This window comes from Bubalus bubalis, chromosome 10 (assembly GCF_019923935.1).
Source record: "Bubalus bubalis isolate 160015118507 breed Murrah chromosome 10, NDDB_SH_1, whole genome shotgun sequence".
Taxonomy (NCBI): Eukaryota; Metazoa; Chordata; class Mammalia; order Artiodactyla; family Bovidae; genus Bubalus; species Bubalus bubalis.
In genome coordinates, this window is record NC_059166.1 from 22,514,026 (window position 1) to 22,538,842 (window position 24,817).

Consider the following 24,817-nt stretch of genomic DNA (forward strand, 5'->3'; position numbering starts at 1 on the left):
ATCATAGTCTTAGAGTTTGCCGCACTAAATTGAAATTCACTTAGAGAATTCTTCTAACCTGAGGAAATCAATGATAGAACATTTCATAGAGAAGGATATAGTAAAGCAGAAAATTCTGTCTAAATTGCCATGTGAAGATTGTGGTTAAATGGGCCAACTATATTGATCAATCCCAGTGCCCTAGGATTCATCTAATAAATTCTCTTGTTTCCAGACCAGCAGATTTCAGACATCATTTCACTCCTTTTCGTGGCATCTCAGGGATCTGTCAGAATTTTAACAAGCACAAGAAAGAATACTAGCTGTCTTTTACCGTCTTTGCTATAGCACAGTAGCTGGCTACTAGTGACTAGAACCTTGATATACAACATACTTTTAAAGGAACAAAGTACAATTCTACACTACTCTGCCTGTTTTGGAAGTTTTGTTCCATTTTTGCACGTGAGCATATTAATAAAAACAAATCAGCAAGAACTCCTGGGTTCAGACTGGGAAGGCCTCAAGTCAATATTGTTTCTCTCCTTGCTCAGCTTTTAAGGAAGAAGAGAGGCATAGAACTCAGTCTAATTGGCTACTGACCGCATTAAACAATTTTTCCCTAAGAAATATTTTTTCTGCCAATTCAATAAGCCCCCTGTCCTGAGCATAAAGAGACCCACTGAGTTTGTACATCAAGAGTTTGCACATCAATAGACAAGAGATACTTTCAAATGCAACACTGATCAGGTTGCTTCTTGTTTCGGATCCTTCAGTGGACTTCAGGCACCATATTTAGCATGGTTTCAAGATGTTTTCCCTGACATATACCCCTCTTCCTCCCTGCCCTTCTCGGCTGCTGCTAAGTCGCTTCAGTCGTGTCTGACTCTGTGCAACCCCATAGACGGAAGCCCACCAGGCTCCCCCGTCCCCGGGATTCTCCAAGCAAGAACACTGAAGTGGGTTGCCATTTCCTTCCCCAATGCAGGAAAGTGAAAAGTGAAAGTGAAGTCACTCAGTCGTGCCTGACTCGCAGCGACCCCATGGATGGCAGCCCACCAGGCTCCTCCGTCCATGGGATTTTCCAGGCAAGAGTACTGGAGTGGGTTGCCATTGCCTTCTCTGCTGCTACCCTATTCCTCTTCCTTCAGTTCTCATCTAAAGCTGACTCTCTGGGAAAGAGGGCTTTCAGCACTGCTCCTTTAGCATCTTGGGTATAGTTTATATTTTCTCATCATAAATGTGGTTTATTAAAATCAGTCTCTCACTATCTAAGCTCATTGAAGGAAAAGCTGGCTTATTTATCTGTACATCTGAAAGGTCCAAAGGTGACTGTTCATAGCCAGTTCTAGGTGCTGGCAGGATGCTTATTTCTAACCTGTTTAGACCCTCTTTCTTTTCTTCTTCCTTTCTTCTTGAACAATTCAATTCTACATCCATTAGATGGGTCCAAAAAAGGTAGATGGTACCCTGGGGCAGGGGACCAAGGGACAATTTTGGGAATTACAAATATGGATAGAAAAACTAGAACAAAATGTATAGTGTTGTATCAGAATTAGAGTACTGGTATGAACTCCTAAGTATAAATAGATATATAGATAAATACAGGTGTGTACACACAGACACATATCTATTTCTGTCCACTGAGAGGGCCTGGGAACAGTAACACATCAAAACCAAGGAGCACACCTACTACTGAGAGCTTGGTTTCTAATTACCATTGTCCACTAAAGGAAACCGAGGTTCTTTTCAAAATGTCTGATCCTGCATCGTCTGGATCAAGAGCAATACAAGGTAAGCATGAACCATCTTGGACTAGGAAGTAAGGACGTGCTAAAAAATGAAGGCATGTCAAAAGTCAGTTTGAATAGACTCCCACTGGGGCCAAATCTGGGACACTTTCAGCATTAAAAGAAATAAAATAGATTGGAACCATTAATTAAAAATAGGACACCATGAATGCATACTTGCCCAACTTGTGATTCTATAATAATTGAAAGAAAGTTTAATGAGTAATGGGATATTTACATAGCTTCAAAGCACTTCACATCAAAATATGCGTCAATCACAAAGGGTTAAGTATAGTCGGGGAAACTGGCAGAAAAGCCTAATCAAGTGAATTCAGATCAGTAACAGGACACACCAAAATCATGCCACCTAAGAGGCCAGAAAGCAAACACAGCATCAATTCTGGGATAGCCCTGGGCTTTATAAGTATAACCTGAATCGAATCACGAGAAAACATTAGACAAACCCAAATTGACAAAGAGATATTCTGCAAAATGACGAGCTTGTCATCTTCAGAAGTTTCAAGATCATGAAAGTCAGGAAACAGTGAGGAATTATTTCAGATTGCAGAAGCTTAAGGTCATGTGACCAGTAAATGCAACGTATTATTCAGAACAGGAGCCTTTTACTTTAAAGGACGACTGGTGATTAAATGGGGCCTGGGGATTAGATGGTAGTAAATTATCAACGTTAATTTACTGATTTTAACGGTTGTCCTGGAGCATCTATTTGGTCTCTTACTCTCAAATGATTTTGTGGTGGGGGGGGAAGTAATTTTCACTGCACTTGCAACTCCGCCCCTCTAGATTTTAGATTACTTTCACTTTTTTAAAGTATTTTAAAAACAACAAAGACAAAAAATAAAAAAACCTAGACAGTGTATTTTAAAATTCTTAGCCGATTACCGATTAGAGTCCATTTTGTAGCTGTGATTCATATTGTATCCGCCTTCATGGATTTAACGAAAGAATTCTGGGCACATAATTAATTTTGGCGAAAAATTAGGAAACGGGAGACAGGCATTCTTGACTTTTCTGCACTTTTCTAACTACGCTGCCTGCCGTGTCACAGGCGGCCTTCCTGACCAGCTAGCGAGGGAGGTGAGCCCCGCAGCGCGGCTGCCTCCCGAGTCCCGACCCCGCCTGGACCCCCGAAGCAGTTGAGCGCGTGAGCAGTTGACGCCCACCCCACCCGACCCCGCCGCCCCGACCCTGGGTCAGCGCCCGCGCCCGAGCCCCACGCCCGGCCCACTCGCTGGGTTGCCTCTGGCCTGTGGGAAACGGAGCCGCGTGTTGTGGGACTTAATTAGGAGACAGAATTCTCTCAATTAGGAGACAGAATTCCTGAGTCTAAGTCGTAGTGTGCTTAGTGAAAATGTATATATATTTTAAAAAATTTTTAGTATGAGAGAAAAACGCAACTACCAGGAGTGGGGTTCGAACCCACGCGGACATACGTCCATTGGATCTTAAGTCCAACGCCTTAACCACTCGGCCATCCTGGTGTCTCATTCGCTCACCCTACAAGGCGTACTACACCATCTCCCTCTTCGCCTCCGCTCCTTTTTTTTTTTTTTTTTCCCCCAGCTGGAGCAGCAGCTGCCCGCCAGCCGGAGCCTGCTTTTTCTGCCGCCGCAACTCACTGTTGCTGTCGGCCGGCAGCTGCCGCCAAGGCAACTGCAGCCGAGCTCGGCGCGCTTTGGGCGGCGGCGGCGGCGGGCCAGGCCGCTCGCTCAGGCGGGCTTCGGGCCCAGGCACTCTGCTTTCGGTTTCGAGGTGCGCGGGCGCGGGAAACAAACACGCCAGTGAACCTCTGGATTCCGCCGACCGCGTTTGGGAGCGGCGCTGCGACGCCGCCCAGATAGTGGCGGTTGGTTTGTTTTATACCAGGTAGGATAAACTTCAAGGAGTGAGTTGCACGGGCAGCAGCAGAGTTCGGGGACACCCTCCCCTCCCCGGCCCTGTCCCTGTGGGCGGCTTTTCTCCTCGACAGGTCACACGGGCAGGGAGTGTTGTAGCAACGTGGGTCGACACAGAGCCGCCAAGTGCACGACGGGCCCGCCCGGCTGGCTGCGGACACCGCCTCCGTGCAGTGCGGGGACCTCGTCTCTCTTCCTGACCCGCCCGTGCACCTAAATGTTTACGTTCTTATCTTAACTGTTCTGCAGTGCTCTCCTTCCTTCCTGTGCACCGGAGATTGCAGATGGCCCTTTCACTTCGCTTCCTTTTCCAGGGCTTTCTCTCCATTCTCCACCACCTAGGACCTGGAATCCAGCGCAGAGCCGAGGCTTCTGCGTTCTGGAGCGTCAAGGAGGCACCATCTGGTAGCCAGGCCCTTGTCCAGATTGTGCAGGCTGGCTGTCTTTGAGTGAGAGCTTCCATCGTCCTGGAGACTGCACACACATTCACATCACCAACTGGCTCCTCACCCACTGGGTCACACGGAAAAGCCCATTGCCCTGCCACCTCCTGGACGCCAGTGATCCCCGGGAACATTGGCATGACCCTGGGAAGCCTTGGCCCAGCCCGTTGCCCTGGTTCTCTGAGTACCAGTCAACAATACAGACCACCCCTGAGAGAGCTCCCCAGGAGAGGAATGGATGGAATTGCCCCCTACCCACTTGGCCACGTAACGTCGTGGGGGATCAGTGGCCTGCATGTACATTCCAGCCTCAACACTGTCCCACCCACTGGCCATCAGGCCTGGCCCTCCCAAAGCCTACAGAGGAGAACAGAGCCAGAGCATCTCTCAGGCCGGCCCCGCCCTGCTGAGAGGAGATGAACCTGGACTCTTGCCAGGGTCTACAGGCACCAATGTGGTGCTGACGCGCCACCCACTACTCACCACCTCCATCTTGGAGGCCGAGTGCTGGCTTGTACCTTAGGAAGCCGGCCTCAGAATGGAGGAGATTCCTCAAATGTCAGAAGGTGTTCTAAAATGCTGACAGCTGCAGAACATGACAGATATCCACCTGAAAGCTAGAACAAAATATGAAAAGCACCGTGCAATGACATTTGTTATGACTGACACTACCAGAGTGCAAAAGACAGTATTAAAATGGATTTTTTAAGGTTGAAATGGGCTTATGTTCAGGAAATTGCATTTGACATAATTCTCGTGGGGAAATGTTTTACTCTATTTAAACTACTTTTCACTGTGTACGTGTTTATTTAAGATGTGACATTCTTTATGCACTCTATAGTGGTTTAAAAAATATGTTCATAACTGCTTTGATACTCCCTTCAAGACTGTGCTCAGTAGCTTCAGTCATGTTTGACTCTTTGCGACCCCATGGACCATAGCCCACCAGCCTCCTCTGTCCATGGGATTCTCCAGGCAAGAATTCTGGAGTGGGCTGCCATGCCCTCCTCCAGGGGATCTTCACCTGCACTGGCAGGTGGGTTCGTTACCATTAGGACCATCTAGGAAGCCCCCCTCCCTTTAAGATATGGAGGCTAATTACCTTCTCCTTCAGTGTAGGCTGGATCCTGTTTCTTTAGTTTTTAAAGGCTTATTTATTTATTTGGCTGCTTGGGGTCCTAGCTGTGGTGTGTGGGATCTAATTTCTGACCAGGGATTGAACCCCGGGTCCCCAGCATTGGGAGTGTGGATGGATCTTGTTTCTAACGAGAAGAATAAAACAGAAGAGACAATATGCAACCTGGGAGCCTAGGTCATCAAAGGCACTGCTGTATCAGCTTGGTTTCTTTCTGTTGGATGATTCCCTCTGGAGGAAACCAGCTGCCACCTCCTTTTTGGAGGCCCATGTGGTAAAGCGCAGCCCGCAAGGAACCAAGGCCTCAGTCCAATCAAGCCTTTGAATGACTGTAGCCTTGGCCAGTATCTCGACTACAACTCTTGAGAGATCCTGAATCAGAACCACCCAGATAAACCCTGATTTCCTGACCCTCAGAAACAATGTAAGATAATAAATATTTTTGTGATTATTTTTATGCAGCTATAGATAACTAATAGACATACTTAGTGAAAGTGAAGTCACTCAGTCGTGTCCGACCCTTTGCGACCCCATGGATTGTAGCCTACCAGGCTTCTTCGTCCATGGGATTTTCCTGGCAAGAGTGCTGGAATGGGTTGCCATCTCTAGCTTTGACAGTGCATTCACAGGCATATATTTTGTTTCTATACGTATATCTTAAAAAGGTTTTTTATTGGAGTGTGGTTGCTGTACAGTGTTGTGTTAGTTTCTGCTGCTAAGTCATTTCAGTCGTGCCCAACTCTGTGCAACCCCACAAACGGCAGCCCACCAGGCTCCCCCGTCCCTGGGATTCTCCAGGCAAAAACACTGGAGTGGGCTGCCATTTCCTTCTCCAAAGCATGAAAGTGAAAAGTGAAAGTGAAAAGTGAAAGTGAAGTCGCTCAGTCGTATCCGACTCTTAGCGACCCCATGGACTGCAGTCTACTAGGCTCCTCCGTCCATAGGATTTTCCAGGCAAGAGTACTGGAGTGGGGTGCCATTGCCTTCTCCTTTACACCAAAGTGAATCAGCTACATGTACACAGATATCGCCTCTTTGTTGTATTTCCTTCCCATTTAGGTCACCACAGACCGAGTAGAGTTCCCTGTGCTATGCAGTAGATTTTCATTAGTTATCTATTCTATGCATAGTATCGATAGTGTGTATATGTTAGCACCAACCTCCCATTCATCCCACACCCCTTTTCCCCCCTTGGTATCTGTATGTTTGTTCTCTACATCTGTCCATACATACATCTTAAAAGAATAATCCAGCTGACCCTTTTGCTAAAATTGAACTTTCCCTCTTCCATTTCTTTTCAAACTCTTAAATGGAGTTGCCCACACTTCCCAAGTCCTCTCATTTACTTTCACTTTTCTCCAGAATCCTCTACTGTGGGGCTTCTACCCTTACTTTTCTCTCTATCTTTTCAGAATGAAAACATCTTTACTAAAACAGATTCAAATTGAAAAAGTTGTATGAAGTTCAAACAATATAGAAATGAATAAAGTAGAGTGCATAACCCTTTTCCATAAGCCCTGTCATTCCAGTCATACTGAATTGGGACTCTTGTCCCTTAGAAATGCTGAGCCATTTTCTGTCTCTCTCCTCCTGCTTCTTTCTGCCCAACTCTCCTCCAAGGCTCAGCATAAACCCTACCTCCCCTCTACACATTGAATTGTAAAGTGAAATGAGTGTCAGTTACATTTACCTGCAAATAGGAGTGTACAAAACTTAGGAAGTTCCAAATTAGACTTTAGAAGCATCCATATCACTCTGCTTGATCTTGTTTATTATAATAATTAAGGTATGTGATAACATTAGTGTGTGTGATAACAATGTGTGATAACATGTTATTGTTAGTAACATAATTTCCTGAGGTATAGAGTTTGTCTCAAAACTCATAAAATGTAGAATACACATTTCCTATATATTAAGCAGCATATAAATTAGCCTTTTTGTTTAAGGGTTCTTGATATGACAGCAGTGATTTTTCTACAGATGAAACACGAGGAAGCAGGATGTCATACTAGAAAGACATTATTTAGGCTGTGGAGTCAATAGATCTAGTTCAAACTCTGATTTTTCCCAAGCTGTGTAGACAATATACTTACTGTCTTCAAGTCTCAATTTCCTCATCTGTAAAGTGGGACTGATAATACCTGTCTCAGAGAAATGTTGTGAGAATTGAGTGAAAAACCACATGGAGAGCATCAAGCAGGCTGCTTGGCTGGAAGGGGACTCCTGTGATAGTCACTGTTCGTTGCTTTGCAAACGGTCATTCCCCGTTTGATTTCAAGGAAGGAAGATTTTCCCCCTCCCCTATGGGGTAAATTATTGTTGGCCTCTTGCCAATAATTGGCCTGGGGCAGGGAATAAGGGGGAGAGTGGACCAGTGATCTGGTTCTGGCGAGTAGGAGATAAGGAAAGTTGGCTTGAGCTTCTGAGAAAGGTATTCTTTTAGAATTTTTTTTCTTTAAAAAAGGAGTCTTGGGAAGTGAAAGCTTGTGCTATGCCTTCCCCTGTTCTTCCTGCCTTCAATGACATGGTGTGAGATGAAATTCTTGGAACTGTGTTAACATCCTGTGGCCACAAGATGACGAGCCCGTGGCTGAGGAGCTAACACCCAATGATGTCAGAAAGGTGTGTTTGAAAGAAATTTTGCCCTTAAAGACCTTTAAGAGCCACTGCTAGCCTGAAACTACCTACCTCCAATCTATCTGCGATATGGGATAATTGGCATGTCTTGAAATACATGCCAGTGGGTCTCAGAACACCAGGATCATCAGGGAACTTGTTGGAAACGCCGATTCTCAGGCCCCAGCCCGACTTCCTGAATCTGTGTCTCAGAACTGGGGCATGCTCAGGTTTTTTTTTAATTTATTTATTTATTTTTTTAATTTAATTAAAAAAAATTTTTTTAATGTTTTTTAAAAGTTTTTAAAATTTAAAATTTTTTAAATGTATTTAATTTTTTAAAATTTATTTATTTTTAATTGGAGGATAATTGCTTTATAATGTTGTGTTGGTTTCTGCCATACATCAACATGAATCAGACATAGGTATACATATGTTCCCTCCTTCTTGAATCCCCTCCCACCTTCCACCCCATCCCACCCCTCTAGGTTGTCATGGAGCCCAGGTTTGAGGTCCCAGTGTCTCACAGCAAATTCCTACTGGCTATCTATTTTACATATGGTAATGTATGAGTTTGCGTGCTACTCTTTCAGTTCTTCCCACTTCCCTATCCCCCACTGTGTCCATAATTTGCTCTCTCTGTCTGTGTCTCCACTGCTGCCCTGTAGATAGGTTCATCGGTACCATCCTTCTAGATTCCACATATATGCATTCATATGGTAGCACTGTTTTCACCATAGGGTTTCTGCCAAAACGTTCCTAAGGGCTCAGACAGTACATGTAGAATTCATGAAGGGTTCTGCAGTATTCCCCCAAGGTCATGAATCCATCCTTGACTGATTCCCCATTACTGGCATGATGTCTTATCATTTATCTTTTTTCCCCTGAGACTGTCTCCTGAGAATGCACTTGCTATCTTTCTGTTATTTAAATAAATATATAAATTACTGTGTAGAGCCCCGAAGCTGCCTTCTCTCTAGCTGTGTCTTGCCTTTGATAGAATCTTCACTTTCACCTTCCTTGAAATCTCTCATTTCCTGACTTCATTCTAACACCCTTTTATTTCAACATCAGTTAAACACTTCAACTTCCAGCTTCCTTTAAACCCCTTCTTTATCTCTATAATGAAGAAATATGACCATATCATAGATTTTTAGAATATTATTGTGACAGGCTGGCACCTGGGACCTGGGACCCTTTGCTGCAGTGCTTGCACCTGGATAGACCTCGAGTAACAGGATACAAAGAAACTGTAAGGGACTAAAAATAACTGTGTATACAGGCAGTTGGTTTGATAAGATCAAAAGCCCAACTGCCACTTCTGAGGTGTCAGGAGCTAACGCAGATTACTTCCCATGATCCCTGCACACAGCACCACCAAGGGGGTGGGTAGACCACCTAATCCACCCCTCTCCCAATGCCTAAATCTGGCCCTACCCTCACCCCGTTTAAGGGACAACCTCACCCTGCCGAGGGAGCAAGCAAGGGAATCTATTATTTGCTTTCACTCCCTTGAGCTGCAGCCCAAGTCCCAATACAACTTTGCGTAAATTTCTTGTCTGGCCTGTTACTAATTTCTATTGATTAAAGAGACCAAGAACCAGACTGGATAACATTATCACTAAACAGCATTAACACCAGGACATATTTTTTCATCTGAAGGTGAGAAAGAGAAGCATTCTGTTTGCTTACAGTGGGGATTACCTAATACTTCCCAGGCACTTTCAGCTACCTCGGTGTGCTTTTCTTCTGGGTTCCAAAGAACAGTGTTGGTGACTGAGCAAGTGTGAGCTCAACCAGCTCTGACTCTGCTGAAATAGTGATGAGGTTCTTTCAGAAAACTAAGGGCTAGAAGTATCACCGGAGAAGGCAATGGCAACCCACTCCAGTACTCTTGCCTGGAAAATCCCATGGACGGAGGAGCCTGGTAGGCTGCAGTCCATAGGGTCGCTAAGAGTCGGGCACGACTGAGCGACTTCACTTTCACTTTTCACTTTCATGCATTGGAGAAGGAAACGGCAACCCACTCCAGTGTTTTTGCCTGGAGAATCCCAGGGACGGGGGAGCCTGGTGGGCTGCCGTTTGTGGGGTCGCACAGAGTCGGACACGACTGAAGCGACTTAGCAGCAGCAGCAGCAGAGGTATCACCAAGGGATGCAAGGTTGCTGGGACATGAGACAAGGGACAGACAGGGGAGGGAGGTTTGTGTTGCCTGGTGCCCTCAGCCTCTCAGCAATTCAGGACTCAACTACAGAGAAGCCCCCTGGGAATTTTGCAAAGGACTTTTCGCCGGCTTTCAACAGGGCTGTTTACTCCCTTCTCTCCTTCCTTCCCCCTCATCTTTTGTTCTCCAGTTTTATCAAAGACAAATTTTGTTTTTTGGAGCAGTGTTTTCAGATCACTTTACTGTGAGAAACACTTTACACTATTTACTTATTTATTTGACTGTACTGGGTCTTAGTTGTGGCACACAGGATCTTTGTCGCATGCTGGAGCTAGTTCTTTGACCAGGGGTCGAACCTGAATCCCCTGTATTGGGAGCTCGGAGTCTTAACCACCAGACCACCAGGGATGTGTCCCATTTATATTTTAGTTCTATATTATTTAAGTGTTATGTCTCTATCTTGTTTTCCTTACTTTTACCTTTATTTGCATTTCCTTTAGAAGTATTATTACTTTTATATCTGATTGAAGTTATATTTAGTCTTAGTTTAGATTTTTTTTCTTAATCTATATTTATGCTTTGATTTTATTTTATTTAGCTTTTAATTTTTATTTTATAGTTAAATCTAGTTATTTTATCTTGCTATAGTTCACTTGTCATGATATTTCTATTTTAACATTTTCAGTTCAGTTCAGTTCAGTCACTCAGTGGTGTCCGACTCTTTGCGACCCCATGAATTGCAGCACACCAGGCCTCCCTGTCCATCACCAACTCCCGGAGCTCACCCAAACCCATGTCCATCGAGTCGGTGATGCCATCCAGCCATCTCATCCTCTGTTGTCTCCTTCTCCTCCTGCCCCCAACCCCTCCCAGCATTAGAGTCTTTTCCAATGAGTCAACTCTTTGCATGAGGTGGCCAAAGTATTGGAGTTTCAGCTTTAGCATCATTCCTTCCAATGAACACCCAGGACTGATCTCCTTCAGGATGGACTGGTTGGATCTCCTTGCAGTCCAAGGGACTCTCAAGAATCTTCTCCAACACCACAGTTCAAAAGCATCAATTCTTTGGCACTCAGCTTTCTTCACAGGCCAACTCTCACATCCATACATGACCACAGGAAAAACCATAGCCTTGACTAGAAGGACCTTTGTTGGCAAAGTAATGTCTCTGCTTTTGAATATGCTGTCTAGGTTGGTCATAACTTTCCTTCCAAGGAGTAAACGTCTTTTAATTTCATGGCTGCAATCACCATCTGCAGTGATTTTGGAGCCCCCAAAAATAAAGTTTGACACTGTTTCCTTACTTTGCCTTTATTTGCATTTCCTTTAAAAGTATTATTGTTTTTATATCTGATTGAAGTTATATTTAGTCTTAGTTTAGATTTTTTTCTTAATCTATATTTAAGCTTTTATTTTATTTAGTTTATAGTTAAATCTAGTTATTTTATCTTGCTATAGTTCACTTTTCATGATATTTCTATTTTAACCTCTATTTGGATTTTAACATTTTAGTTTTTCTTAATTTTCTCTCTTCTTTGCATTATTATACTTAATTTTTTTAGGGGTATTTATTTTACTTTCTGTTCTTAGCAAGTAGGAAATACAGTGTCAGGAAGTGGCAGTGAGACAAGCCATATCCTCTGTCCCCATGGTCTTACAACAAGGAGAGGGACAATCTAACAAAGAGTAGAGTCTTCCTGCAGCCACTCACAATGGGGACTCAGACTATATTGGCTAGATATTAAAGGGCACAGTGAACTTAGAAAATGTCATACAAAGGGACACCCAAATTATACCTCAGATATATGTTGGGTGACCATACAATTTATCATCCACACTCAGACACTTGTGAAAGTGAAAGGAGAAGCTATTAAAAGTTATGCTGGGACGACAGATCTGCAAGAAGCTGGTGCTAGGCAACTTATGTATTTGAAAGAAATAGGTATGCAAGTTTAGACCAGAATTAAGTAATATCAGCTCTGCACTTAATAGACAGTTATTGAATGAACAACCACATTGATGGTTATATAAACTTAAAGTATTAGTCAGTCAGTCTTGTCTAACTCTTTGTGACCCCAGAGACTGTAGCCCACCAGACTCCTTTGTCCATGGAATTCTCCAGGCAAGAATACTGGAGTGGGTTGCCAGCCCCTTCTCCAGGTGATTCCCCAACCCAGGGATGGAACCTGGGGTCTCCTGCATTACAGGCAGATTCTTTACTTTCTAAGCAGCCAGGGAAGCCCCTATATAAACTTAAATGTAAATCAAAACACAATTCCTGAGATGTGAAACTTTCTTGTTGGGTCACTTAGAAAAATCCAGGCAGAAAATTGTAGCTGCTTTTAGAGTTCAAGTATCTCGTGTGCATTTTGGATTAAATTAACCACATGTGTGCGTGGTTAGTCTCTCAGTCATGTCCAACTCTTTGCGACCCTATGGAATGCAGCCTGCCAGGCTCCTCTGGCCATGGGGATTCTCCAGGCAAGAATACTGGAGTGGTTTGCCATGCCCTCTTCCAGGAGATCTTCCCAACCCAGGGATCAAACATTGGGATCAAATGTCTCCCACGTTGTAGGCAGATTTTTTACCGACTGAGTCACCAGGGAAGCTCACATTAACCACATAATAACCCACAAATATTCATCTTTTTTCAAAAAGTATAAACAGCAACTCTTTAATTTCTTTTTTGGTTGTGGACAGAGGGGACAGAATTGAATGAAAGCAATTCTGATGTTTTGCCTGGGATATCTGGGAGGGTGATGATTCCATTAACTGAAGGAGGTCCATCGGAGGAGGAAGAAAGAGCTGAGTTTGAGGAATCTGTGGGACATTCAGGAAGGGAATTCAAGTAGACAGTAGGATATAAAAGTCTGAAGTTCAGGCAATAAGTCCAGGCTTAAGATATAGATTATTGAGTGAATGGCTCAGGCAAACATCTGAGTGTCCCACGGTGCAGGCAGAACCACAGGCTGGCGGGAGGGAGATGCCATGGTGTCATGTCTAGTGATCCCAGGATATCCTTGGGCAGGACCCGGTGCAGTCATTATGAGCTCACCCTTGCTACTCAAAAGCAGTATTTTCCAAAGGTGAGCATAAGAGCAGTCTTGCAACTAGAAGAGTCTAACTTGGGGGCCACCTGCCCAGGGAGATGGCCCACGCATGCTGATGGTACCAGGACACCTTGAGTGCCCTTAACACTGTACATTTCCTCCTTGTCAGGCAAACTCAAGAGAGAGGCTGGGGTCATCGGTGAGCAGTCTTCTCTCCACAAAGGTCTGAGAATTATCACCATAAAGCAGTGAAGCCATGGGATGGATGAGGTCATCTACAAAGAAGGTAGAGAGAGAAGAGAGTCAAGGGTACACTCCCTTGGCCATTTCACATGACAATGTGTAGGCAAACTCATTTGACCCACTACTCTGAAAAATATATGTGGTACCTCTGTGTTTTTATGCTGCCAAGCACTGGGGAGCAGTCACTTCCCTCCCCCTTTATTACCAGTTGCCTTACTCATTTGATAATTTAGCTGTGTAGTGTAGCTATAGAGAAGGCACACACTGTCTACTAAGCCCACAAGAGCACGTGGACATTGGCAGACCACAGCTTCTTTTTCCAGTCAAATAAATCAGAGGAAATGGTAATATAAATCTGAATGCATAAATATTTCCTTTTGCTTTGTTTTATTTTAGCAATATTTTTTAAGAAGGTAATTCAGTTGTTCAGTTGCTACGTGATGTACCTTTAATTCCAGGAGTTACTGTTTAAGGTATAAACTATAGTATCTATTTTGTTTTTAAGTGTTGCAAAAATTTTGAAAAGGGAAATATATATATGTATATATTATACATTTTATTACATATATATATACATATAAATTTTCTTCTGAATAAAAAAGAAGACCAGGTGAAGAAACAATAGACTAAGTGGAATTAATGGCATCAGCCTCTCCAGTTTTATTTATTGTTAAAGAAAAATGTAATAGTAGGATGAAGAGAGTAGTGACAATCATATTTTATCAAACTTTGAGGCACAGTTTTTTCATTTTTGTTTTATAAAAAATGTGAAAGGAAAATAAATTAATATGCAAGTGAGTATAAAGACTCTGAGTTATCAGAAATTTATAGAAGCCTTTAGGTGTTAAGAAAAATTTCCAAAATTTTCAACCCACTTACTACACTGAATTTAGGTTAGGTCCAAACAAAATGATACTCTAGAATGTTATAGTACATAATGTAACCAAATTATACTCACAGGGCATACACAGAGGAGAAAAAAAGAAGACAACCTACCAACAGCTAGTTGAAACCATTGTCCCTGTTGACACATCAGCCAAGTAAGTCATTTGCTCACAATTTCTATTTCTTAGCACACAGATGAAAATCAATCAGGTTAATTTGTATTTTCATCTTCCCCTTTCAGCTTCTTTCCACTTCATCATGTCCCCTGATCCTCCTCCCTTTAGGGTGTCCAGGGTTATCTTGCTTTCTGATTTTAGGAACAGGTCGTCCTTCCTTTTTCCTATTTTAAATATCAAATTCATTCACACCATTCCTTCCAAACATATTGATTTTAAGCCTCTTGTCCCTTATCAAGAAGGAAAGGATTTCTCATCATCATTTTTATATTCCCCTGTGTGCTCTGCCAGTCATATTTAATATAACACTGAAATTCTTATCAGTGAGAAGGGATGCAACTTTTGCTAATAAAGCTGTGGTTTCTTTTTGGAAATGAACACTTGTTGCAAAGTTATTCATGTATTGATAAGACCCAAGGCAGAGTGCCAAACCCAAGAAGCTCTCCTACTGAGGAGTCCCAGCATTGAAAGAACAGGCACTTTGTTTCATATCCCAAACAGTGTTACTTTCTCCTGTGCTGGTGCCTGTTTTAACATCTTGCCACCCAGTAACATTTCTTGTTTGACAGGTTTCTTCCATGAACTGGATTATCAAGTGCGATGAAAATCGCGAAAGAGAGGCTCTGTAACCTCATCTGTTCCCTTTTAAGGGTGCTTTAGACCAGGGTAAACCACAGGGCAGGGCGAAAGAATGAACTAGTTAAACATGCCTCGCTGCAAGAGAAATTCCTGTTTTGTCACGTGCAGGCTAAATCATTTCTTTTTATCTAGGGGTGACATTCCTCCTATATCCTCTCTACCCGCTGGAGATTCTTTCCTTGATTTGGTCCCAAACCATCTTTTGAAAGTGTTGGAGTACCAGCTGCTGGCAGCTGGGAGAACGTTAACAGTAGTTCTGCCAGGATGGTTTCCAAAGGCAGAGAGTGAGGCCTCATAGCCCAGAAAAGCTCACAGCTCAAAGGATGGGCAGTTTGGGGTCCTCCGATCTCTCCTTGATCTTCAACTCCTGCAGGAGAAGGAATGGCCTTGCCAGTTATTTCTCTGCTCAATCCGCCTGCAGTTGAACATTTTTGTACTGGACAAGTATTATGGATCCCTAAGGAATCTGTATTGGGATGTGGATGTAGCCTGGCATACTTAGGAAAATGGACTGACGCATCTCAGGGCAGCCTCATAAAAAGACCTCAGTGACTGCGGACAGTTTAGGACTGATGTCCAAAGCCACTGCCCTGAAATACAGCCTTTTACAACCAGATTTTGACACTAGTATCTTGTGTAAATGACCCCACTAGATGCCATATGAGAGAGGAATATGGATAGCTGAAACCTGAGCCAACATATTTTGTCCACAATTTTTTAAAAATTTATTTATTTCATTTACTTTTGGCTGTGCTGGGTCTTTGTTGCTGTGCGGGCTTTTCTCTAGTTGCAGCGAGCAGGAGCTCCTCTCTAATTGTGGTGCACGGGCTTCTCATTGAGCGGCTTCTCTTTCGGGGGAGCTCGAGCCCTAGGGTGCAGGCTTCAGGAGTTGCAGCACCTGGGCTCAGTAGTTGTGGCGAGTGAACTCAGTGGCTCCGCAGCATGTGGAATCTTCCTGGTCAGGGAGTCAATCCATGTCCCCTGCGTTGGCAGGTGGATTTTTAATCCCTGGACCACCAGGGAAGCCCTTGTGCACAATTTTGAAAATAATCTTTGTTTGGCTGAAAGAATAAAAAAGAAAAAAAAATCCCTTCTTAAAACTGAAATTTAAAACAGTTTTATAGCTTTCTTTGCAGCCCACCTTAGTCTGTACCTTTAATAAGGTACAGAGTCTTCCTGGTCCCAATTTGACCCCAATTCTGCCGACTTCAGTCCCTGAGACAGACTTTCATTCTCTCTCCATGAAGTCTTTTGGACTGACCATTCTCTTGGATGATCTGCTTCTCCCCAAGTAGCTTTTTCTCCAGTCCTGTCTGTCTTCCTCTCACCAAGACCTATCCCTGCTCCCAGGACACTGCCCCTACTCTGGGCCCAGCACCCAGCATAGGACTGCTTCTTAGTTTCCACTTTTAAAAAAATGAGAAGGTAATATTACTTCACAGAATTGTCATGAAAATAATGAAATCAAAGAATTTTATAGGGGAGTTTCCTGGTGGCCTAGTGGTTAGGATTCTGAGCTTTCACTGCTAGGGCCTGTGTTTGATCCCTGATTGGGGAACTGATAACCTCCCAGGTGCACAGCCAAAAAAAAGTGTTATGCCAACAGATGTTGTTATGGGCCTTTTCTGATGACTCAGATGGTAAACAATCCACCTGCAATGTGGGAGACCTGGGTTTGATCCCTGGGTTCGGAAGATCCCCTGGAGGAGGGTATGGAAACCCACTCCAGTATTCTTGCCTGGAGAATCCCATGAACAGAGGAGCCTGGTGGGCTACAGCCCAGGGGGTCCCAAAGAGTCAGACATGACTGAGCGACTACACACAGCACATTGTTATGTGTATAAAGACATCTTGTTCATTCTTCATAACACATGTTGCTAATAAAAATGCTCAATTTTTACATGATGGTGCAGTTACACTCTAGATCTTATTTATTTTCCATTTCTAATAGTCTTATTTTATTAATTCCAATGATTTTTAATTCTGCTATCAAAAGTAAGTCAACTGTTCAGTTCAGTTCAGTCGCTCAGTCGTGTCCAGCTCTTTGCGACCCCATGAATCGCAGCACACCAGGCCTCCCTGTCCATCACCAACTCCCAGAGTTCACTCAGACTTACGTCCATCGAGTCGGTGATGCCATCCAGCCACCTCATCTTCATCCCCTTCTCCTCCTGCCCCCAATCCCTCCCAGCATCAGAGTCTTTTCCAATGGGTCAACTCTTTGCATGAGGTGGCCAAACTACTGGAGTTTCAGCTTTAGCATCAGTCCTTCCAAAGAAATCCCAGGGCTGATCTCCTTTAGAATGGACTGCATGTTTCAAACTATCACCTTGATTACAAATGAGAGACTTGCTTGCTGCAGTTTGAGATACCTTCCGTATTTTTTTAAATTGGAGTACAGCTGCTTACAGCAACACTGCTGTGTTAGTTTCTGCTGTACAGCAAAGTGGATCAGTCATACATATACATATATCCCCCTTTTATGGATTTCCTTTCCATTTAGGTCACCACAGATCACTGAGTAGAGTTTCCTCTGCTATGCATTAGGTTCTCATTTTATCGATTAATATTTACCTTTCTTATTTTGAAGAGAGAGTTCTGATAGTATTAATAGAAAGTAGAATGGCAGAATTTATACAGAGAAACCAAGACTACTGGTACCCTATTATTTTTAAGCTATGTACAATATTCGGTAGTTGCCTGTCAAGATAGCAAGTGTATACTGTAGAGCCTGAAAAATCTTGGCATGTGACATTTAACTACAAAGCATTGGAACTGTTTTCAAGAATATATAAAGCATCAACACAAGAAGAACCCTATTCTCTTTCCAAGTTGTTATCTTGAAAGACTATACACTAACTCTTGTGATGTCACAGTTCAAACATTTTAATGTTATTGATCAGCTTTTTTAAAATTCTCACTCTTTTTATCCTGGATACTGATGCATCCAAGGTGACCGTCCGTCCTATTATTTACATTTTTGGAGTTGTCACCACCTAAAGTCTGTGGCTTTTGGCTAGTTTGGAATTTCTTCATATGTTAAAATAGCTTTAAGCTGGCGGGGGTGGGGCACGGTGGGGGGAAGAAGGTGGGATGATATGAGAGAATAGCGTTGAAACCTATGCATTGCCATATGTAAAACTGATAGCCAGTGGAAGTCCAATATATGCTGCAGGGAGCCCAAACCCAGTGCTGTGACAACCTAGAGGGATGGAATGGGAAGGACAATGGAAGGGAAGTTAAAGAGGGAGGGGACATATGTATACCTATGACTGATTCATGTTGATGTATGACAAAAACCATCATAATATTGTAATTAGCCTCTAATTTAAAAAAGTAAAATATAAAAGTTTAAAAAAAAATAGCTTTAAGGGACTTCCCTGGTGGTCCAGTGGCTAAGACTTTGTACTCCAAATGCAGCGGGCCTGGGTTCAATCCCTGGTCAGGGAACTAGATCCTGTGTGCTGCAACTATGGCCTGGTGCAGCCAAACCTTTTAAAGGAAAAAGGGTTTTAAAAATAGCTTTAAAAGATTTTACCTTCAGCCCCTGAAGGATCTATTGTTCTTTGTGATTGGTTCTTTCATTTTGTACCTAAGTGACATAGTGCATGAAGTTTCCAGGTTTGCCTCAAAGTCTGCTTCTTACCCACAGGCAACTTTCAGAGTTTATCAAGTGAGCATCACAGGATGAGGTAAACCCCACTCTCAGCACCCGTTCGTGGCACTGGAGCCCCCTTTCTTAAGGAAAAAGCCAGCATTTCACCCACCCCAAGGCAGGGCAGTCAGAGCCAGGAAGGGCTTTGAAGAAATAGTGTGGGATATGGGAAGAGTCTTTGGTCTGTTGTGATCTGGCCTCCACAGCTGAACTTCTGGGACTTTCTGACTCATAGCTTGGAAGGATCAGGGGAAAGCACTTGTCACATGGAGCAGAACAGCTGCTTCCTGCTTAACCTTTTTTGAGTGGAACATCTTATTTCATCTTCGTAACATACTTGAATATAAGAAGGCATGAAATGCCACTGTGAAAACAGCTCTTTCATTGTAAAAAAAAAAAAATTTAAACCCTAATATTCAAAAAAGATAAGGTCTTGGTTTCTTCTATTTTATTAAAAATTATTAACAGAAGAATGGAAGTTTAAGTGTTATTTCCTCAGTCGTGTCCAGCTCTTCATGACCCCATGGTTTGTAGTCCACTAAGCTCCTCTGTACGTGGAATTCTCCAAGCAAGAATATTGGAGTGGGTAGCCATTCCTTTATCCAGGGGATCTTCCCAACCCAGGGGTTGAACTCAGGTCTCCTGCATTGCAGGCAGATTTTTTTACTGTCTGAGCCACCAGGGAAGCCCGTATAAGCATGTATTTTTCCTCAGAAGTTAATAGCTATTAATTAATAGCAGCTCTATCGGTCTACAAGAAAGTTATGCAATAACAATAATGAATATAGTACTTAGCATGTGCCAGGCACTATCCTAAGTACCTTTACATATTTAGTCATTTACTTCTTCCAACAACTTTAGGAGGTGGGTTCTATCATATCCTTTTCACAGATGAGGAAACAGGCACAAGTCATATGGCTGGTATGTGGCAAAGCCATGATTTAAACCCAGAGTGTGGTCCTGAATCTGTGTTCTTTTCTGCTATGCCACAGTTGGATAGTTACTGAAGAGCAGGAAGAGAAATGCTTGCCTTTTCAATAAGCAACAGTTCACAAATCTCTGAGTATATTAAAGTGAAATTTTTACCTAACTTTACAATGTGAAAAATTTAAAAATACACAGAACCAGCAAACTCCTTGACTTTCATGAATGGTTCCAAACAAAGAAAATGCATTATGGGGTAAACTCAGGAAGTATTCTCTTTTATGGAAACTAGTAATAGCCCATGTCCTGTATTCCCAGTTATCTCTTCACTACCATGGAAGACTTAGTAATGGAGCTGTGTGAACTTTTTATTTTTAGAGAAAGGAAATTAGGTCAAAGGTGAAATATATCATCCCTGGAATTAGCTGAGAAAGAATTGGGAGAAGTCTAAGATGAATCCAGCGGGACTTGGTTTCCACAATTCTCATATTAACCATGAAATTAAAATTAGGAGCAGGGCTAGATTTCATGGTCATAAGCAGATTAGTTAGTGAGTTCCAAAGAGTTCAGCTATTCTTTCTACTCCTTTTAAAATTTCACTGTCTGAAGCACCTGAGAATAATGACCACTGAATAAACCCTCTCATCTATTAAACAATGAGTAGAAAGAGTTCAGAATTGATTCATAAAAAAGACAGGAAACATAGTGAGTGTAGGTAAGGATATTACAAAGTTCGCAAATGAAACCAAATCTCCAAAACATGATGATTTTGCTAAACTATTACTAATAACTCAGGAGAGAAAGCAACACATCCCTGTGTGAATTCTTTTTCATCCCCCCCACCCCCATTCAGAGGTCCATTCACCAGCTGCAGCCTCAAACAAGGTGGTAGAATTTTTAGAACAATAATTGAAAAGTTAGATAAAGATTTAAATCGTCAGGACACAAATACATAAAAAGCATGGTTATAATGTAATGTTTATTTAACTTGAAAAACAAGACTATTCACTCAGTCATGTCCAACTCTTTGCATCCCCGTCCATGGGATTCTCCAAGCAAGAATACTGGAGTGGGTTGCCATTTCCTTCTCCAGGGGATCTTCCTGACCCAGGGATAGAACCCAGGTCTCCCACATTGCAGGCAGACGCTTTAACCTCTGAGCCACCAGGGAATCCCTATTTTAAATTACTACATTTCAATGCATGAAAGGAATGGGTCACAGTAAAACAAAAGTAATTATTTCTGACCTTTTTTTTTTAAATTATTTCTAACTCTGTATGCATTTTCAGCATTTGATATCTGTTCTGTATGCATTTTCAGCATTTGATATCTGTTCTTTACCACCATAACCAACCAACTCAAAATAAACAGGTGGTTTTGATCCAAACTGAACTGCGGAGATGCAGACAGGAGCAAGATAAACTCAAAACAAGCAAACCAACATCAACACAGTAAAAATGTTTTTCTTGATATTTATATATTTACAAAGGTAAAGCTAAACCAACTGGTCATTATGTACATACATTAGTAAATATTGGCACTTTACATTTACATATAAGTGTATTCATAATTATCAAGTAAAAATAAATTTTAAATTATTTTTATGAAAAATATATATAATGTGATATACATACTTCAATTTGAGTGCTTGTTCAATATTGAGTGCTCAAAAAACTTTGGGGGGAAAAAAATCCCATAATGTATTCTGATGGAAGATACTGAAAGTAAAGAGGTAAGGAAATAATAAGTGTTAACTGTGATTTTAGTAAGTAGAGGACATGAGCAGAAGATATACATTCAGATGGGGAAGATATACATTCAGATGGGGATAGCACAGCATAAACCAGAGGAAGACTCAGAAATGGAAGATGTGCAGTTTTTCCCAAGGTCAGTTTCACTCGAAAAGGAACAGAACCGAGGTACTTTCAGGATAAGATAAACGAACTGGAATTTTGATGACAAGTTCATACTGTGAGCCGATCCAGAATTGACTTCCGGCTAGAAGTTCATGTACAAACATGCCTTGGACATCTACCGTAGAGTTAAGTCACAACGTCAGTTCCTTATGTGGCTTCCTTTAAGAGGCAAGGGTGCTATGTGCCCTTTAAACGACCTCAGAAAACTTCAGCTGGCATCTGTCGTGACTGAAGAATCAGCAGGTGGGATCCACCCTTGTTCCAAGTACGAGCTGGGCTGGAATTCTTGTACCTCGTGTTTTTCCTTTTTTTCCTTTCTCTAAGGGCTCAGGTCCATAGTGATTAGCGCAACTCACCCCAGGACAGATGGCCTCAAAATCTACCCCCAGAGTGCTTCCTCGTCCATCCCGCTCGGGGATGGAGGTGTGGCGGCCCGGGGCCACTTGCTAGTTGAGGCAGGGGCAGCAGAAACAGCAGATTGTCCGGCAGGGGTTCTTCTTCTTGTACTGCACAGCCTTGCGCACCTGCACCTTGGCCTGCCCGGTGTATTCGACGGTCTTCTGCACGTTGAACTCGATGACATCCAGGGTCTCCGCCTGCTGCTCCACGAGCAGGGCCATCTGCAGAAAGAGATCGTGCAGGTCGCGGATGCGGCCCTCCAACTGCAGCAGTTCCCGGTGGCGGCTCTCGATCTCGTTGAGAGCCGCCCGTGCGCCCTTCACGTCGGCCAGCAGGTTCTCGGAGAACACGTCCCACTTGCCCTGTTCGAACATGTCCTCGATCTCGTCGCCCGACACGTCCTTGCCCATGATCTCCAGCTGGCGCTGGATGCGGATCTTGCAGTTCTCGCGTTGCTTCATCTCGGCGCAGTTGTACTCGTGCATGGCGGCCTGGAAGATGCAGGTGAGCGCGCTGTACTGTGCACGCGCGATGCGCGCCACGGCCGAGTGCGCGCCGTGCTGGACTTCCGCCTGCTCGCTCAGCGCCTTCATGGCGCCCAGCTTGCGGTTAATGCTCTCGCCCCGGGCCTTGATGTCCTTGCCGATCGAGTTGGTGTCCCGCTTGATGCTGCTGAGGCGCCGCATGGACGTGAGGAAGCGGGTGTTCTGCTTTCCCAGCCGCCTCACGTCGGCAATCAGGTGCTGGTTTTCCTCCTGAAGGTCTTGGATGTCTCGGTACAAGGATTCCAGGATGTGGTCGGTCTCGAACACGATGTCCTCGTGAGGCGAGTCAAAATCGTCGTCGTCGTCTGGGAACTGCTGGTCAAACTGCTTGGTTAACTCCAGGAGTTCTCCTAGTCGGTCCTTCATTTTGCCTGCAAATAGAAACATGGAGGTTAAATTCCTCTAGCGAGAGTCAAAGTATTTGCATTGAGAGAATTAAAGATTAAAATAGAGAGATGTTCCGCTCACTGCTCATCACTCTCAATTCTTTACTCCTGGGTGTAGGTAACAAATGCACTACAGGAGCTAAATGGTTCAAAACATTTGGCTTACGAGTGAAGAACTGATGTGACTGGGAGTCACCTTTGTGTTTTATAGCTTGTAGGTATCTGCAGTTCTTATGCAACATTGTTCTTTACAGCAAGGGACTTTACTTTAACCACCAGACACATCCACAGCTGAGGGTCTTTCCCGCTTTGGCCCAGCCACTTCATTCTTCCTTGTTTTAGCCCCTAAGTCACTGCCTGCCAGGCTTCTCTGTTCATGGGATTTCCCAGGCAAGAATACTGGAGTGGGTTGCCATTTCCTCCTCCAGTGCATCCTCCCCACACAGGGAGATACGAACGGGCATCTCCTGCATTGGCAGGTGGAATCTTTACCACTGAGCCACTAGGGAAGCCCTATCTATATGTATGCGTGCGTGCATGCTAATTCATTTGAATTGTGTGGGACTCTGCGACCCTATGGACTGTGGTCCACCAGCCTCCTCTGTCCATAGGATTCTCCAGGCAAGCATACTGGAGTGGGTTTCCATGCCCTTCTCCAGGTGATCTTCCCGACCCATGGATTGATCCCACATTTCTTATGTTTCCTGCATTGGCAGGTAGGTTCTTTACCACTAGTGCCACCTGAGATCCCCTTAGCAAAGATAAAGATTGTTAAATAAGTAAAATACATACTTATAAAAAAAATACATTGACACATTAATGACGAATTTCTGCCTTGAGTTTCAGAATATTTTTTGGATCTTTTTCTGCATTTTATTTATTTTTTTATTTAAGAATACTAATACAGTTATGTAAAGTTTAAAAATAAAATAAAATTAAAAAAAAGAATAATTTCTGTATTTTACTATTTACTGTTGAGACATCTAACAGTTTTTATTTACCACTATTTATTGTTGTTATCTCTTGATTTAAACTTATAGCATATGTAGTATCCATCACCTGAAAATGTTGCTTTACTTATGAAAGTTCAAGCAATCAGATAGCCTCAGTCTACTTGCAGAAAAATAAAGGCCAATAAGAAGCAAAAAAAAAAAAAGATTGTTAAATAAGGATAGTCAATTTATAAGCTTTGAGACCAACTCTAAGTGTTGTCTATTCTGTGTCTATTTCAGCACTGGTGAGCATCTTCAGTCTTGTACGTCATAACACTTTTTTAATGATATAAATCATGCTTTAATTTTTTATCTTAAAAACATAAAAATTGAACCTGCTTAAAGTAAAACAACAAAATGAACAAAGATCAAAATCTAATAAGTATAAATTTTGGAAGTTGAAATTTCCTTGCTTTTATGCCCAATATCCAGAGAAGGCAATGGCACCCCACTCCAGTACTCTTGCCTGGAAAATCCCACAGACGGAGGAGCCTGGTAGGTTGCAGTCCATGGGGTCGCTAAGAGTCGGACACGACTGAGCGACTTGACTTTTACTTTTCACTTTCATGCATTGGAGAAGGAAATGGCAACCCACTCCAGTGTTCTTGCCTGGAGAATCCCAGGGATGGGGGAGCCTGGTGGGCTGCCGTCTCTGGGGTCGCACAGAGTCGGACACGACTGAAGCAACTTAGCAGCAGCAGCATGCCCAATATCACCAATACATACTTTAATTTGAGTGTTTGTTTGAGACTCAGTGCTTAAAAATATTTTGGGGGAAAATCCCAAAATACAAGCTAATGAACCATATTGAGTAAAAGAGATCAGGAAATTGTTAAGTGTGGCTCAGCTGGTAAAAAATCCGCCTGCAATGCGGGAGACCTGGGTTCCATCCCTAGGTTGAGAAGATCCTCTGGAGAAGGGAAAGGCTACCCACTCCAGTATTCTGGCCTGGAGAGTTCCATGGAGT

The 24,817-nt window shown here is 43.1% G+C and overlaps 1 protein-coding gene, 2 long non-coding RNA genes and 2 other non-coding genes across 6 annotated transcripts in view; 2 read left to right on the plus strand and 3 right to left on the minus strand.

The window, feature by feature from the left end:
• Positions 1-2,920: 2,920 nt before the first annotated feature.
• On the plus strand, positions 2,921-5,938 carry LOC112587389. The gene is made up of 2 exons (XR_003111873.3): positions 2,921-3,653; positions 3,997-5,938. It is a non-coding gene; the product is annotated as an uncharacterized LOC112587389 (long non-coding RNA).
• Positions 3,186-3,268, minus strand: TRNAL-UAA. Its single transcript has one exon. It is a non-coding gene; the product is annotated as a tRNA-Leu (tRNA).
• A 6,744-nt stretch (positions 5,939-12,682) lies between the features above and the next one.
• Positions 12,683-16,027, minus strand: LOC123327662. The gene is made up of 2 exons (XR_006542298.2): positions 15,776-16,027; positions 12,683-13,365 (listed from the first exon to the last, which is right to left on the minus strand). It is a non-coding gene; the product is annotated as an uncharacterized LOC123327662 (long non-coding RNA).
• Positions 16,028-18,410: 2,383 nt separating this feature from the next.
• Positions 18,411-18,483, plus strand: TRNAW-CCA. The gene has a single exon. It is a non-coding gene; the product is annotated as a tRNA-Trp (tRNA).
• A 2,587-nt stretch (positions 18,484-21,070) lies between these two features.
• STX11 (syntaxin 11) overlaps positions 21,071-24,817 on the minus strand; it is a 56,463-nt gene continuing 52,716 nt past the window's right edge. For both annotated transcript variants that reach the window (XM_006075211.4, XM_006075212.4), the window contains one exon: positions 21,071-22,843. In XM_006075211.4, the coding sequence (XP_006075273.3) occupies positions 21,975-22,843 (869 nt within the window). In that variant the 3' untranslated portion in view covers positions 21,071-21,974. The remainder of the gene's footprint in view (positions 22,844-24,817) is intronic.